The following is a 17,005-nucleotide window of genomic DNA, read 5'->3' as shown; positions in this document are numbered from 1 at the left end:
CTTATTCCTTCCTTTTATAATTATGTCAAAATGAATCCTAATGTTCTATATAACAACAACAAATAAAACAGTAGAAAAAAAAAGATTATAAATGCAGTCTACCATTGAACCACATCCCCAACCCTAGCTGCTCCTTTTGAATTTAACACATGTATTGTTAAGATTAAAAAGGAGAATTGTTTGGGCATATATAGGAAGATGAACTTTTGAAATATAGTAAGATGAACTTTTAATTATCCTGCATAGAGAAGATAGCAACAATAAAATTAATTTTCTAGGTTTTAGTCTGTTTTTGTTGTTGTTGTTACTCATTTTTTATAAGCTTTCAACATAATAGTTAATATGTATTACAGTATCAGGAAATATGGGTCATTGTCTTTTTAACAAAATACTGTAGAAGATTGGACAGTCTAATAAAGATCTAAAAATTTGACTTTTTACTCATAGTTTGGCATAATGCTTTATTTCAGCTGCTTTATATCACAAAATAAACAGTAAACTTGTTAGCAACAATGGGAATTTATAGTTAAATCCCACACTACACATGTTCAAGTTCCACTGTTAAATATGTACAGGTTTATACATTATAATTGGTATTTAACTTGCATACTGTCACTTTGCACAATTAGGATACTCTCCTACTTGAGTGGACACTATCTTCTCTTTCTCTGCTTCCTTCCTAGAACTGCTTTTTTGGTATCCTTTACTCATATAGGGGTCTCCTTGGATCTTTTGGCACCCTGTGATCCTCTGCCTTTGTACCTTCCCCCATTTCTACACTCCTGCTTTCCTCTAGTGTGGTCCCCTGACTCTTTGCTCAAGTTTACAGAAGACAATCATAAAAATTCAATTCATAATAATTTAATAATTCATCCTCCCAAAACTTAAAAATTATGTAACAGAGCCTAAATTATAACCCATGTTTTTATTATCAATGTTGCTGATATATGTTGCTTCTGTGAATAAATTATTCATGTGTATAGTAATAAGAATTTAGGAAAAATGGTTTATATAACTTGAGACACACCATGAATGGCCTTACTGGGGTTGCCATTCCCCTTCCGCACATGGTATTTGTCACTCCAAATCAATCACTTATCCATCAAATGAATTTTTATTTGTCAGAATTTTAGATTTTTTTTTTTTGAACAGTAGATCTTTGAGTACTCCTTGCCTGCCTAGGTATATACTGCGTTTGCTGATCACTCAGCACTGGTGACATTATAAATGTCTTCCTGCCTTCATTTTTATGTACAAAATTCACCTCTCACTTGCTTATGTTCAGCAACCTCTAGGCATTCAATCATAAGATGCATTTTCCAAATCTTATGTCTATTGAGTCTATTCTGGATTATAATTTCAAGGTACATAGTGGAGATAGAATATCATCGAGTTATAATTATATACCTGAATAACTTGTTAAGAAAGAGTCAGAAAGAAAGAAACTGCTACTTTTCCTTTTTTTTAATTATGGTAAAAAAAAAGAAAGGCAAACCTGCGTGTGAATTTTAATAAATTGTTGAATATAACATCTTAGGAAAGACTTTAAAGCCAAGAATCATGGCTCATTTTACATTTTAATGTCTTTAAAAAAATATATCTTGGGCTGGGATTGTGGCTCAGTGGTCGAGCCCTTGCCTAGCACACGTGAGTCACTGGGTTCGATTCTCAGCACTGTGTATATAAATAAATGAATACAATAAAGGTCCATCAACAACAACAAAAAAGTATTTCTATTAATATATGAATGTATATAGGAGTATGTGTGTCTACATCTGCTAATGTAATAGTATACATCTACAAATGTTTATCTGCTCATTATGTATGCATCGTGGAATAAAAAATGAGGCTTATCAGAATTAATAAACAGTGGCACACATTAAGGATGTTATTCTTAGCACCCACGTACTAAATTTTATGAGTATGTTAGTATTTTATACAAAATACTGAGACTCTCTTGCTAGTTGATTATCTGTAGGCCTAACAATAGAGTACAGGTTGAGTATCCCTAATTAAAAACACTGACTTCTGAAATGCTCAAAAATCCAAAATTTTCTGAGCCACTTACATGATACAGGTAGAAAGTTGTACAACATTATTAATGGGAAAAATTATTTAAAATATTGTATAGAATTACCTTTAGGCTATGTGAGGTTTATATGAAACATAATTTTGTGGTTACACTTGGGGTCGGTCCAAAAGCATCCAAAATCTAAAACACTTATGTTGCCATGCATTCAGGATAAGGGAGTCTCAGTCTATATTCACTTGTGCAGGTAAGATATATATGTTTTATAGGTAACAAGATAAAATGGCCATGAAGTACAATATGGTTATTCATATATTGTAGCTTTTCTTTTAGTGGTTTTTGTTTGTTTGTTTGTGTTTTGTTTATTTATTTTTTTTTTGTTTTCAGTCCTGGGGATTGAAACCAGGGGTGCTCTACCACTGTGCTACATCCCCATCCTTTTTAAAAAAAATTTTGGGGACAAGGTTTTGCTAAGTTGCTAAGGCTGGTCTTAATCTTACAATTCTTCTGCCTTATCCTCATGAATCACTGGGATTACAGTTGTGTGCAACCACTCCTGGCTTGTGTTATCTTTTAAATTTTAAAGTTATGCTTTGTGTGTCTTCATAGTGGAAATTCGTAAGTTTTAATTCAAATGTGAAAGACATTGGTACGCAATTGTATTTTTGCAAGTGTGAAATAGACTATCGTAGTAGTCTGCTTTATCTGTGAGTATCTATGAGATAGATGACTATTTTTTAAGAATTCTAAAGAATGCTCAATCTGTGTTAAGAGACTGTGAAAGGTCTTAAAGTACATCATTTTAAAATGTGTTATCTTTAATATCTTTTGTTCCAGAAAATGAAGCAATGTCATTTTAAGCAACCATAAATAACTTTTTTTCACTCTGATTTGGGGAACTTAAACATACCTGAGAATAAGAATTTAAAGCTGTTTTATAATTCATCTAGATCAGGTTTTCCAGTTTACAACCTTTCTTATTTCTCTCTCTCTCTCTTCCCCTCTCCCCCCCCCCCCCGGCCCCACAATAGTTGTAGATGGATACATACAATAAATATTTTATTTATTTACTTTTATGTGGTGCTAAGGATCAAACCCAGTGCCTCAAACTTGTGAGGCAAGCACTCTACCACTGATTTGTTCACTCACTTTATGAATTAAATTTTATTTTATATAAACCCCATGATGACTTTGAGCTTAAGGTTTTACAGACTAGTAGGAGAGATAAGATTAGAAACAACTATAATAAAGAATAGCATGTAATATATTAGCATGAGAGTAGTAACACGGAAATGTTAAAGTTAGCCATAGAAAGAGATCTTTTATTTTAACTTGACGATGAGGAGAACTTCTCTGAATAATTGACATTTAAATTGTGTCTTTAAAAAAGTGGTGATTCGATAAAGAGGTATTGCTGTGAATTCCTTAAAATAGCAAGTTAACAGTAGAAGGTTTAGGAAGTTATAAAAATAAAGGCATGCCTTAATCTCAGTGACTCAGGAGGCTAAAGCAGGAGGACTGCAGGTTCAAAGCCAGCCTCAGCAACTTAGTGAGGGCCTAAGCAACTTGGCGAGACCATATCTCAAAATAAAATATAAAAGGGGCTAGTGATGTGATTCAGTGGTTAAGTGCCCCTGGGTTCAATCCCTGGTATGTATGTATTTATGTATGTATGTATAAATAAATAAATAAATATTTATTATTATTAAAATAAATATATATTTATTATTTATGAATGTATATGTGTATAATATATGCAGTGGAGAGTAGAAAGGGAGAGATTTTATTCTGATGTGGAAATCACCCAGATGACTCTAAGATAGCAGTGATTTGAAAAACGTAGCAAAGGTGATGACCTGAACTTCAAGTGGTTAGAAGCAAATTCAGTAGTAGTAACTTGACTTGAAACTAAGCTGTGAAATCAAACATCAGACTACTCTTCACTTTAATTCACTAAGACTTGAGGAGTATGAGATTTTATAGGAGAAAGGAGAAAAAAGGGGTTCATTTTTTGGGGGGTATATGTCAAATTTCAGATGAAGAGAAGAAATAAGGCATAGGAAAAGACAAGAGAATTAGATTTGGTGTAAATGAAGTTTTCAGTTTAACAAACTGGTGACTTTCACAGGGTCCAATGAGGATAAGAGTCAGGTGATTAAAGAAAGCTGCAAATGAGGAGAGCATGAGAGGGATACCTGAAATTTTAAATATCAAAGCAAGTCCAATAGAATAGAACTCTTTTAATACTTAAAAGATTTTGGCACAATGAAAGTTGAATGCTGTTATTATTTTGAAGATACATTTAGTAAAATCAAATAAATGAAAGAGTTGTAGAACTAATTCCATGGTGTCTTAGTTTACCTGGTACAGATATTTACTTCAGTATTTTTATTGTTATAGTAGATCATTTGTTTCATCTTTTCTTGGAGTCCTGCCTGAAGTTTTACAAAATAATAGTCAACATTTATATAGCACTTTTACAATTTCACAATTTTTTTACATTGAAAAAAAATTTATGTATAATATACATGCATATATGAATATTTAATATTATTCAGTATTTAATTTCATTTCTTGGAGAAAAAATTTTAAAGCCCTTTGAAGGGGTTCTCTTTTTACCTGATGATGAAACCGAAGTGTCTCCATATACCTGGGTTTTTGTTTTGGTTTTTTTTTTGGTCATGGTGGGGATTGAACCCAAGGCTCAGGCTTGGTAGTCAAACATTCAGTCACTGAGCTAAAGGAGGCCACCCTGCCACTACTCCCTTTTTTGTTTGTTTGTTTGTTTTGTTACTGGAGATTGAACTCAGTGTCTTATGCATGCTCAGCAAGCCCTCTACCACTGTTTTACATCCCAGCGCTGCCCCCCACCCTATCTTTTTTTAGTCTTATGTTTTTCTTTCAAAAAACTTCTCTCTGGGAAAAACGATAAAAAGATTTTTTGTTTGTTTGTTTTGTTTTGGTGGGGAAGTATGTGTGCATACATAATGTGTATGTGTGTGTTTAAACTCATGAGTACTTTAGAAACTTGCAGAATATCTGAAAATACAGACAATGAGATATATGTGAATTGCTGTTTTGTGACTTTGAGGATTCATTCAGTCTTGCTGCAGTCCTTAGTAATATCATTCTGCAAGGCTGTGAATAATTCACAAATTGGATATTCCCTGTTAGAATTATGCAGCGCCATCTCTTCTGTTTGATTTAGTGTCTGCTCTAGGTGAATTTGATTTAAAATAAATATATTTAAATTCTAATATAAATCAGTTGTCAGGAAAATACCATTAACTTATTTTTCCCACAAAAGCACATTTTTTATTTAACCTGCATAACTATTGTCTTACATACAGTTTTGTTTTCCTAGAAGATCACTTCTTACATTGAAATACAATCATTTAAAATTTTTCAAATTAATTTTATAGTTGTTTCATACACCAAATGTTTGATTGTTTTATATACAGAAGTCGATTGGAATAGATACTGCTAATGTTATCTCTAGCTCAACTAATGATTTATATACACACAGGCATTTTGGTAAGAACCTAACCAATATCTGCATTCAAATCAAAATCACTATGAGAAATTTTAAATACTGGTATTAGGCAGCTGATTATTTTCTTCCTATAAGAATCTTTTTGGTTAGAATTTCTAGCCAGTAGATTAAAAATACGCTGTAGAGTTATAGATTGGAAACTCATCACTATTGGTTTTTTCTTCCAAAATTCCAAAAGAGAGCATGGAATCCACCAATATCATGTATAACACCTCTTCACTAAGGACTGAAAGTGCTCGATCTCAATTATATCATCACTGATTATTTTGGCATAGGAACTTTTCTTTAGTTTCTCCAAATAACCTACAGAAAGATCAAGCCCCTTTAAAGAGTGTTGCGATTCATTCACCAAACAATGTGTAAACATTTTGTGATGAGCAAAATTTAGAATCAGTGGCCTAAATGATATGTCCTCGAGGACATAGTGTGGAACCTTATATATGAGAGAAAAAGAAAATGGCCACAGATATTTATTGATAAAATGTCAATATAAAATAATAATAATTGAATACAATCTTTAAAATACAGGCTCAGTAATGGGAAGAATGTAATGAGGGGCTAATATTTTGTTCAAACTGATTGCAAATGTCCATCTGAGAAAATAGTTCTTAGGTTATAGGTTATGTAAGAACAGATGGTAGACCGGATTCAGATTATGGGCCATAATTAGCTGACTGCTGTATTAGATAATAACTTAGCACTGTCCTGTGTTACTTTGAACCTGAACAAAATCAGGACTTTTTTTTTTTTTTTGTAATCTTTTTGAAGAATAGGCACTCAAAGAGAAATTGGTCAGTTCTAAGAGTTTAAATATGATTGTATGTAGGTATTCTGTTTGTTCTGGTGGAGAAACAGAAGTCTTGCCTTTTGGAACTTGTCTTTCTCATGAAAGTCTGGTCTTTGAGAATTTGTTGAATTTTTAAAGAAGTAAAAATTTTTAATAGGCATTTTAGTAATGGAAAAAATAGGTCTAGAATATGTAATCCTCCAAACGTAGAATATAGTGTAGTTTTTAGTATTAAGTATATGTAATAGAAAATTAATACATACTTTTCAGTATTAAAGTTTAGTATTCCACCTATCCCATTAAGTTTTTTATACAAGAAAAACAAGGCAAATTAAAAAGCAAAAGTCTTTCTTAAAATGACTAGTTATTTTCAGCTGTGAGAATGATATAACAATTTCTTCCTTAACCATTTTAAAGATTTTGGGGGGGCAGTGGGTACCAGGGTTTAAACTCAGGGACACTTGATTACTGAACCCTATCCCCAGCCCTTTTTTGTATTTTATATAGAGACAGGGTCTCACTGAATTGCTTAGCACCTCTGTTATTTTGCTGAGGCTGACTTTGAACTCTGGATCCTCCTGCCTCAGCCTCCCAAGCCACTGGGATTACAGGTACCCCTCACCACGCCTGGCCCCCATTTTAAAGATTTTTAAGTGAACATTGTGCACACAGTTGCTTAGTTAGTATATAGACCCACAGTCTATTTACAACTGATTTTTATTGTTGCTTCTTTTCAATTTTCTAGAATTTCTGTATAATATATATTCACTTACCAGTAAAGAAACTTTGTATATATTATGTGGCATCCCTGTTCCTAATGTAAATTATATACAGCATACAATGAACCATCTCTGGTATTACAGACTGATGTCTACAGTGACAATCAGTAAAGTGTCTGTCTGATGGCGTGATGTTTAAGGACTCAAATATTTGGTGTTCTTGGTTTGTTGTAATTTCATATTTTCACACAAGTTTGGTCTGTTTACCTTTTTATTTTCGTGTCCTTTCTTTTGTGTTCTCCCCTCCTCTCTGCTTCACCTTTCTTTTAGCAAAGATGAGGATTTCTACCTTCAACATACATTGTTGGTCTTGTCTTCTGTTTTTGTTAGGAGGGACAGCAGTGTGATAAAAGAGGAAATCAAAGCCTTTCTTGCCAATCGGAGGATTTCCCAAGCAGTTGTTGCACAGGTAACAGGTAAGAACTGAAGAGCCCTTTATTCTGGAATCATGTCTCGTCTCTGCCTTCTGTGCAGATGTTGGAATATTATTTGCATTTCTGCATTGCAGTGCAGATTTGTCAACTTAGGCATAATAATGTATGCCTGTGATATAAAATCATTGTCTGTGTTATCTATCACAGAACCTCTCCAGTGATTCTTTTTTTACTTGTGCTCATAAATTCTATAGCAGTAATAAGCAAAAAATTCACTGTTATGCCTAAAAATAGGTTTCTCTAGTTTTAATTGTAACAGAGATTATGACACATGCACATCCAACTGCTAGCTACATTTCATATTTATAAAATCTTTGCAAGTCCTCCAAATCAAGTCCCTTATTTTACCAGTTAAAAAGTGATTTGTGAGGGCAAAGAAGCTATGGGGATTTTGTAACCACTTTTCTGTGTGAAAGCTTTCCTCAAACCATTACTGAGAAGATAAGTGTTATCATTGTCTTCTCTTTGTTCTTTATATCCCATCCCATTCTTCACCCCCACCCAAAACCCATCCTTAATATGTGGTGTATATGTGTCATTCTCTATTCAGATTGCATTTTTATTAAAGTTCTTAAATTTGGTTGTAGCATGTCTTGTCTTTGTTGGTATGTGGTCTTTTTCTTGCATCTCAGTGATTTATAAGAATCTAAAATATTAACTGTGCCTTAGTCATTACAGGAACCAGAAACTCTTTCAGCTACATTTTGTAGTTACTGTGTTGTATGTTTGACATTGGTAGATAAAAATCGATTTCCTCTCCTTTTTTTTTTTTTTTTTTTTAAACATAGCACTAGAAACCTATGTGACTTTGGAGTTTTCATCCTCTGTGCCACAATTTTCTTTATGAAATTCTGTATTTCTGTAATGAAATACTTGGATCTGATCTTCAATAGTATCTTCCAATTTTAAGATAGTCTTTCTCTTCTGTAGATATTGATACATATTGAAACTAATTTACCTAAAAGGTTGTTACTGAGTATTAATTTGATTAAAAACAAAATTTAAGATTTAGGAGTGTTAACTTTCATTCCAAATATCTAAGGTCAGCCAGTCTTTTTTATGATTGTGTGTGTGTGTGTGTGTGTGAGAGAGAGAGAGAGAGAGAGAGTTATATATTATTGCACTAGTGATACATTTTTGTAAATGACACATTCCTCTTCATGGTGAGAGTTTTAAGACATGCCCTTTCATATAGAAGTTGGGGGTAGGGGATACCTGGGATTTAATCCAGGGTGCTCTACCACTGAGCTATATGCTTTGCCCCTTTTTTATTTTTCTTTGAAGACAGGGTATCACTAAGTTGCAGAGCCCAGCCTTGAACTTGGATTCTTTTGCTTTAGCCTCCCAAATTGCTGGGACTCTAGGCATGAGCCACAGCTCCCAACACATCTAGAAGTCTTAAACCCAAGGAGGGATGTGAATTTAATTATTGCCTTTAGGTGTTTATCAATAGAATCTTTTAAATTCTTTATCTTAGTGGACTAAGCACTAAGTCATGGTGCTTACTCCAGTATAAGGACAAGTTACACAGTTTTTACTGAAACTCACTGATGTGGTAGGCTGTGAATAGACTGAATGTTGTCCTTTTGCACTTTTAATTCAACCTTCATGACCAGAAGCAATCGTATCTTTTAGACAAAATTGTAGTACATTATTACAAAGTTGATGTTGTTCAGGTGGAAATAATTGTGAATGTTATATATACACTGAACCTTTAATCATTTTGAACTTTTAAAGTAGTGGCTTTGAAACCCATCCAACATTGATGCAAATCATAATAAGATTCCTTTAAAAAGCATTTCTTAGGCACATCTAAAAGCACTAGACATACCATAATGGACTAAACATGATACATCAAATATTGTCATTTTGGAGAGGGAAACTGAAAGATGTCTTCATGTCTTGCTTCTGAAGATATAGTCCGAGAAACAGCTGTGTTGATATCACCTGGGAGCTTCTTAGAAATGTAAAAATACAAAAGTACTACCCTAAACCTACTGAGAACAATTCATATTTTAACCACATCTCCAAGTGATTTAGGATTGAGAAATATTATTCTTGGAGACTAATAAACTTTCCATTGTTTAACATTGCCTCACTTAATAGTATGCCAGCTCTTGTTTTTGAAAGCAAGAGTTAAATATACATTTAGACAGTTATTATCTGTCATCACACATGGACCTTCCTTTTGCTACCGTAATTGTGGGATTTAGTAGTATTAAAATCTCCTTCCCCCATTTCAGCCTCACCCCAATTTGTTCTTCCTTTTTATTTCTACTTCAAAAACTTGGGCTAGGTTCATTCTTCCTTGGGCACATATCTTTGGTGGTTCTCCACTGTCTGAAAAGAAATTCCATGTAGTGCAACTCTAGCTTTCTTTCATTTGTTATCTTCTATTCAACATAATTCCTAACCAAATTCAAACTCCTATAGCTTCCAGAATTCTGCTCAGATACTTCTGTATCCTTGGTTGTTACATAGGAGACCTTTCACCTCCTCATCACATCCTTATCAATCCCTGCTTTTCAAGATTATCTCAGTCGTTATCCTCATGCTGTAAGCATGTAATTCTCACATTCTGAGTGTAGTTACTCAGAAGTTCCCTGGCCTAAGCATTAGTGCTCATTTTAGTTACCATTTTAAAGGAATGTTCTTCAAAGGCAAGAGATCTTTGCCTACACATTCCCAGAATCTAGCCTTGTTCTTGCACTCTGAACATTTCCTGTTTACCTAGCTACCTTGGAGAGCTACTTTGTAATATAAAGGGATTATTGATGATGTTAACAAAACTATACATGTGAAAAATTGTGCATTTTGACCTCACCAAGAATTATTTGCTCAACAAATGCTGCATGAGTTTTGGCCCATAAGGAAATTATATATATATTTTTTAATCTACAAAGCCAGAGTATGAAGATCATGATTAACCAGATTGGCATATTTTTGCTATTGGCCAATTTGCTTTAATTATTTTCTTCTGTATTATTTATTATGTTGCATTTTTCACCCAACCTGTCCAGCCATAAAGCTAACTAACAAGGACAGAGTTGCTCACTGCAGAGAATAGAAAGTTAGTGAGAGCCTAAATAAAGGCTGGCCTTCATAATTGACATACCTAGGATAGGATGAGCCTGGGAACCATTGTTCACTCCCTAGAACACCTGAACAGTGTATAGACACAGTTTTCTGTCTTGAAACAAATTAGTCAAGTTTATCTGAAAAGAACATCTACCCATAAAATCTGTCTACCCCAAAAATAAAGTTTAGAATGTGATGTTTTGGAATTTTGTCCTGTAACAGATTCTCTTAAAGTCATTTAAGTTCAGCTCTAATACTTGAAATCAACCTTAAGATAAAAATGAGAACGAATGGTGCATAACCAAATGCTAAGTAAAAAAGTGTATTGAGGTGCAAAAATTATAACACATGTGCTGTTCCAGAAACAAGCACAGAAATTTCTTTTTATAGATTTGGAGAATTTCTATAATAAGATAAACAAGAAGTTCATGGGTGGGGTCTGTATAAATAATATCCTACTGATAGGAAAAATGACAGCATAAACAGGATATAATAACAGTGCCTGCTGAATTCCCAGCATGTTATTTGTAGCTTCCTCCACAGTCACAGCTGCTCCCACTGAGTGGACTTTTACCTCTCTAAGAGGTCGGCCAAGATTCTAAATCCTAACTAACAATGGGGGGTGGGTGGTGAGCATAACCTTCACTTTAATAATAAACACATATTCTGTATTCACTATCAAGGTAAAATGTTTTCTTAGGCTGTTGAAAAATTTTGAAAACATAATTTTTTAAAAAATGACCTCTGGGAAAAAATCAGGCAAACAGACTAAATGAGTAGATGGATAGAGCTTGATGAGTGCTTATCACCAAAGAAAAGTACTAATTGGATTCATGTCCTCTGAAAAAAATAAATACAAGGAAGAAGAAAAAAATAGTTAGCAACTCTGAATTTTAAGAAACTCACCATATATTTTTTTTTTCAAATTATAGTAATATAATGGAAAAGCCACAAAATACCAAGATTCTGGTTTTTCTGCCATTAAATTGCCTTGTGATCTAGAGCCTCATTTCCATATTTTAAAGATGAGGGGTGTTTTAGTCAAGTTTTTCGCTGCTATGACTAAAAGATCTGACCAGAACAATTTTTGGAGGAAATGTTTATTTGGAGGCTTACAGTTTCAGAGGTCTCCTAGACAGCCAGCTCCATTCCTTAGGGCAGGAGGTGAGGCAGAACATCAGGATAGAAGAGTGTGGCAGAGGGAAACAGCTCACATGATGATCAAGAAGCAGAGAGAGACTCCACTCTGCACATAGAAAATATATATCCCATAGCCACGCCCCTGACGAGCCACCTCCTCCAGTCACCATTCAGTTAATCCCATTGGGGATTATTTCACTGATTGGGTTAAGGTTTTCACAACCCAATCATTTCTTCTCTGAACATTTTTGCATTGTCTCACATGTGAGTTTTGGGTAGACACCTCACATTTAAACCATAACAAGGGGCATTAACCAGATATTTTCTATCTTAGTCCTTTATTTTGATAACAAAATACCAAAAACTGGGTAGTTTATAAACAATACAAATTTATTTCTCATAGTCCCTGGGGCCTGAGAAGTCCAAGATCATGATATATCATTGTCTAATGAGAGCCTGCTTTCTGGCTCACCTTCTTGCTGTGTCTTCACATGTAGAAGAGGTGAGGGGTCTTTTTTGGGCCTCTTTTCTTAGGGCACTAATCCCATTTGTGAGAGTTCTACCCACATAACCCATATCCCCTCCTAAGGGCCCCATCTCCTAATACCATTACCTTGAAGTAAGGATTTCAACTTGAATTGGGGTAGAGGGACAAACATTCAGACTATAGCAGTTTCCAGGTATCTTTCCTAGTTGTCAAATTTTATTCTGTTTTTAAGATGGAAGTACACTTAACAGACATGTATCTTATCTGTATCTAGTGATTCTTATTCCCCAAATGTAAGAATTTGTGTAAAATCAAGTTCTGAACTGTTTTTAGAAGTGTTTTAGGTATATTCAAATCACCTTGCTTTTTTATCTATCTTTAAAATGAAGGACAAAAATATTACACATACAATATAATAACTTCTTTACAGAGGTGTCGAAATTACTATATTGATCCTTTTCCTAATCAGAGAACTCAGACCAGAAAATACTAACCAATTAATCAATAATGACCAACTAAAGTATCAGTTTCTTCTTTAAAAAATATTTTTTTTCCTAAAGTAGTTTAAGGTTTACAGCAAAATGAAGTACAGAGGTTTCCTATATACTGCCTGCTTCACCTCCCACACGAACCTTCCCACTGTCACCATCCAGAGTGGTGCATTTGTTGGAGTCAGTGAACCTACACTGACATGTTGCTGTCAGCTGAAGTGCATAGTTTATATATCAGGTTCCTTCTGTAGCAGTGTACATTACATAGGGCTTGGACAAAAATCTGTCCTTACAGTGTCACACAGAATAGTGTATTGAAGTTTTTCTGTGCCTTCTAATAGCTCAATAACTCAATTCCTTTCAGTGCTAGATATTTCATTGTTGAGCTATACCACAATTTATTTACCTAGTGGAGGATATAATGGTTGCTCTTAACTTTTGGCAATTATGAAGAAAGTTGCTATTAAAAAGTAGGATTTTTATCTACATTACAAATCGAGCATAAATAACAGACTATGGGAATTTCCTATAATGAGTCATATTTAATTCATATTGCTCATTTAAAAAGATTTTTATCAGTTCTTACATAGTGGATTTTACCAGTTTTTAAGTAGATCTCTAGTTTGAAGGCTATTATCTATCTACAAAATGGTCAGGTTTCTACATATGAGATGTATCTATCTGTCTCCAAATTGAAAGTTTTCATTTATATTAGAAGGAACCTTTTCCAATTTGCTTTGAATGGACTTTATTTACCAACATTATATCTGTTTTTGCAGAGTATATGTTAGAATTTTCTCATCTCATACCCTCTGGAGAATAAGAACAGACACTTTCTGTGGTTTAAAAATTCTTACTTTAATCAAACATGGTGGCACATGTCTATAATCCCAGATTTGGGAGACTCTCAGACAGGAGGAGTTATCCTGTTAATTCTTACTGTTTGACTTAGGGATAAATTTTAAATCAAAGGATTAATATCAGTAGCTACATATAATTTTTTGTTGTTGTTCTGTTTTCCTTGTGCAGTATTAGGGATTTAACCCAGTGGTACTCTAGCATTGAACTAGACTCCCAGTTTGTCTGTCCGTTCTTCCTTCTCTTTTGTTTTTCTTTCTTTTCTTTTCTCCTTCCTTCCCTTCCTCCCTCCTTTCTCCCTTCCTCCTTACCTCCCTCCCTCCTAGGGTCTTGCTAAATTGTCAAGCCTGGTCTCAAAGTTGAGATCCTCCTTCCTGGGATTATAGGCATGCACCACTGTGCTGGGCTAACAATTTGTTCTGTCAGATCATCATCAATACTACATTTAATATGAGTAGTTACTAAATCTAGTTAGGTAAGGAACTGAAACTTTAATTAACCAAACTACAACTGGGGCCCTTTGTACCTGAGAGGCCTATAAAGTTTTAAAGTTGCTCAATTTGGTGGGAAGGAGCTTATATAAAAGCTTTTTTTTTTTTAAATATTTCTTTTACTTGTAGATGAACACATTACCTTTGTTTTATTTATTTATTTTTATATGGTGCTGAGGATTGAACCCAGTGCTTCACACATGCTAGGCAAGTGCTCTACCACTGAACCACACCCCAGATCCATAAAAACTTTTAATATCATAATATCACCCTCAGTTAAATTTGACTATATTTTTTGGTCCTTACAAGCCCTTCCATTGCAAAGTAGTTTTTGTAGGACAGTTCATTCCAGTTTGTCTTTTTCGTCCAGAAGTTAAAGAACATCCTAAAACGTTTGAGTGCTGTGTGTTAAAATAATTAATAGACTTAATAATATTAAGTAAGAAAAATATTTCTTAAACCACTGTTTGACCACATTGTTTTTCAGTCTGGTTCAGCTTCATCATTATGCTGGGTTCCTACCAGAACAACTTGTGACCACGGAAGTGAGTTATAGGTAGCCAGTGGCTCTGCTTTTTACTTGTGTGCACCCTCTAAGCTAAGCTTCTTTTTTTAAAGGGGTTTTATTTTTGGCTATAATTTATTTAACACTTAGTAAGTGCTAGATGCTGTGCTAACTGTTTTGTATATTTGAGAAGCAGGCGTTAACTTTCCAGTTACAGATGAGAAAAATGAGACTAAAGGAGATTTGACCCATTTGCCCATAGTCAGGCTCCTGGTTTTTATTGTTTTGCTGCAAAACCAGTATTTCTTAACATAGCAATTCAGTATAGAAAGGAAGTATAGTATGGTTGCAAGAGCATGATTTTGATGGAGGACTATCAGGATTTCAGTAAAATCAGACGTCAGATTTTACTTAACTAGTTTTTTAACTTTGGGCAAGTTATTAAATAAACATCTAAAAATTTTTTTTGCCGTGGTCAGATTCACTTCGTCAACAGTTTGCTCTACTGGAGGAAAGATAGCCTTTTTAACAAATAGTGCTGGGACAACTGGTTGTCCCTAGCTATAAGAATGAAACTAGACCCTTAGCTCTCACCCTGCAAAAAAATCAACTCAAAATGGATCAAAGGTCTTGGAATTAGATCAGAAAATATGCAACTTCTAGAAGAAAATGTAGGGTCAACACTCCAGTTTTTAGGCTCAGGCAACAACTTTCTCAGTAGGACCCCTAAAGTTCAGGAGATAATGCCAAGAGTTAATAAATGAGATAACATTGAATGAAAAAGCTTCTACACAGCAAAGGAAACCTGAATGTGAAGAGAACCCACTGAATGGGAGAAAAACTTCACTAGCTACTCTTCTGACAGCAATTATTATCTAGAATATATAAAGAGCTCAAAAAACTTTACTCCATTTAACCAAGTTAATAAAGGGAAACAAATTAAACGGACATGTCTCAAAAGAAGAAATACAAGTGGCCAACAAATACATGAAAAAATGTTCAACATCATTAGCAAAATACAAATCAAAACAACACTGAGATTTCATCTCACACCAGTCAGAATGGCAGTGATTAAGGATACAAATGATGCTGGAGAGGATGTGGAGATAAAGGAATACTTTTACACTGTTGGTGGGACTGCAAATTAGTCTATCCACTATGGAAATCAGTGTGGAGGCTCCTCAAAAGACTAGGCATGGTGCTGGGGTTGTGGCTCAGTGGTAGAGCACTTGCCTAGCATGGGTGAGGCACGGAGTTCAATCCTCAGCACCACATAAAAAAATAAACAAATAAAGGTATTGTGTTCATCTATAATAAAAAATATTTTTAAAAAAGACCAGACATGGAATCACCATGTGACCCAACTGAACTATTTCTCAGGATATACATTGAAGAATTAGTCATACTATAGTGATACATGCATACCCATATTTATAGCAGCACAATTCCTAATAGTTTGACTATGGAACCAGTCTCGGTAACCATCAATGGATGAATGGATAAAGAAAATGTGGTATATATATACAATGGAGTTTATTCAGCCCTAAATAAAAATGAAATTATGGCATTTGCAAGGAAATGGATGGAACTAGAGACTAAGTGGGATAAGTCAAACTCAGAAGGTTAAGGGATGTATGTTTTTCTCTCATATGCAGAAGCTGGAGAGGGAAAAGGAAAATAAAGGTGGGGGTGCATCTTCTGGATATCAAAGGGAGATCAGTAATCAGTAGAAGAAAGGGATCAAGGGGTAAGAGGCAGGGAGGGAGAAAGTGCTGGGGAGGGATATTGCTCAAATTTTATTGTTATATGCATGTGAGAATATGTAAAAAAAATCCCATCAATATGTACATCTGTAATGTACCAATAAAAAAATGTGGGGGGTGAAATAAGATTCTTTAAGGATGTCAGGAAAGAGTCTGAGGAAATTTTGCCCTACCAGACACTAAAATACATTGTTTGGTTAGAGTAAGTAATAAAGAATCATGTTATCAGATAGATAAATGTATCTGTTGTATAGAGCAGAACTTAATAATAGATCCTTGAAAGGAAATTCAACTTAATTAAAGGAAGCATTTTAAATCTGTAAGGAAATAATGTTTTCTCATGTATTATGTTTGAAAATGAACAAATAAATAGATAGTAACATCAAATGGGAGGAATAAATTAGTTTCCCTATGCATGATGAAGATCCTACACTACTGTTAGAAGTAAGTTATTGACAATTTTTATTTGAGATAGGAAAGCCCCCCTGTCAAAAGATAAAGTTGGATGAATTTAACTGTACAAAAATTTTAGGTATATACCCAATAAAGGGCACTTTAGACAAGATTCACACTGAAAGTTATTTGCAGCATATAGAGCAAAAACTTGGTA

The 17,005-nt window shown here is 34.2% G+C and overlaps 1 protein-coding gene across 12 annotated transcripts in view; it reads left to right on the top strand.

Moving 5' to 3' along the window:
* Hmbox1 (homeobox containing 1) overlaps positions 1-17,005 on the top strand; it is a 167,412-nt gene that overhangs the window by 75,335 nt on the left and 75,072 nt on the right. For all 12 annotated transcript variants that reach the window (XR_007108179.1, XR_007108178.1, XM_047548315.1 and 9 more), the window contains exon 4: positions 7,479-7,564. Coding sequence is in view for 10 of the 12 variants with exons in the window: in XM_047548315.1 (XP_047404271.1) it covers positions 7,479-7,564 (86 nt within the window). In the remaining 2 variants the exon portion in view is untranslated. The remainder of the gene's footprint in view (positions 1-7,478; positions 7,565-17,005) is intronic.

Source organism: Sciurus carolinensis, chromosome 4, assembly GCF_902686445.1.
Source record: "Sciurus carolinensis chromosome 4, mSciCar1.2, whole genome shotgun sequence".
In the NCBI taxonomy this organism is placed as follows: domain Eukaryota; kingdom Metazoa; phylum Chordata; class Mammalia; order Rodentia; family Sciuridae; genus Sciurus; species Sciurus carolinensis.
The sequence above is the reverse complement of the archived record's forward strand: the minus strand, read 5'-3'. Positions and strand labels throughout refer to the sequence as shown.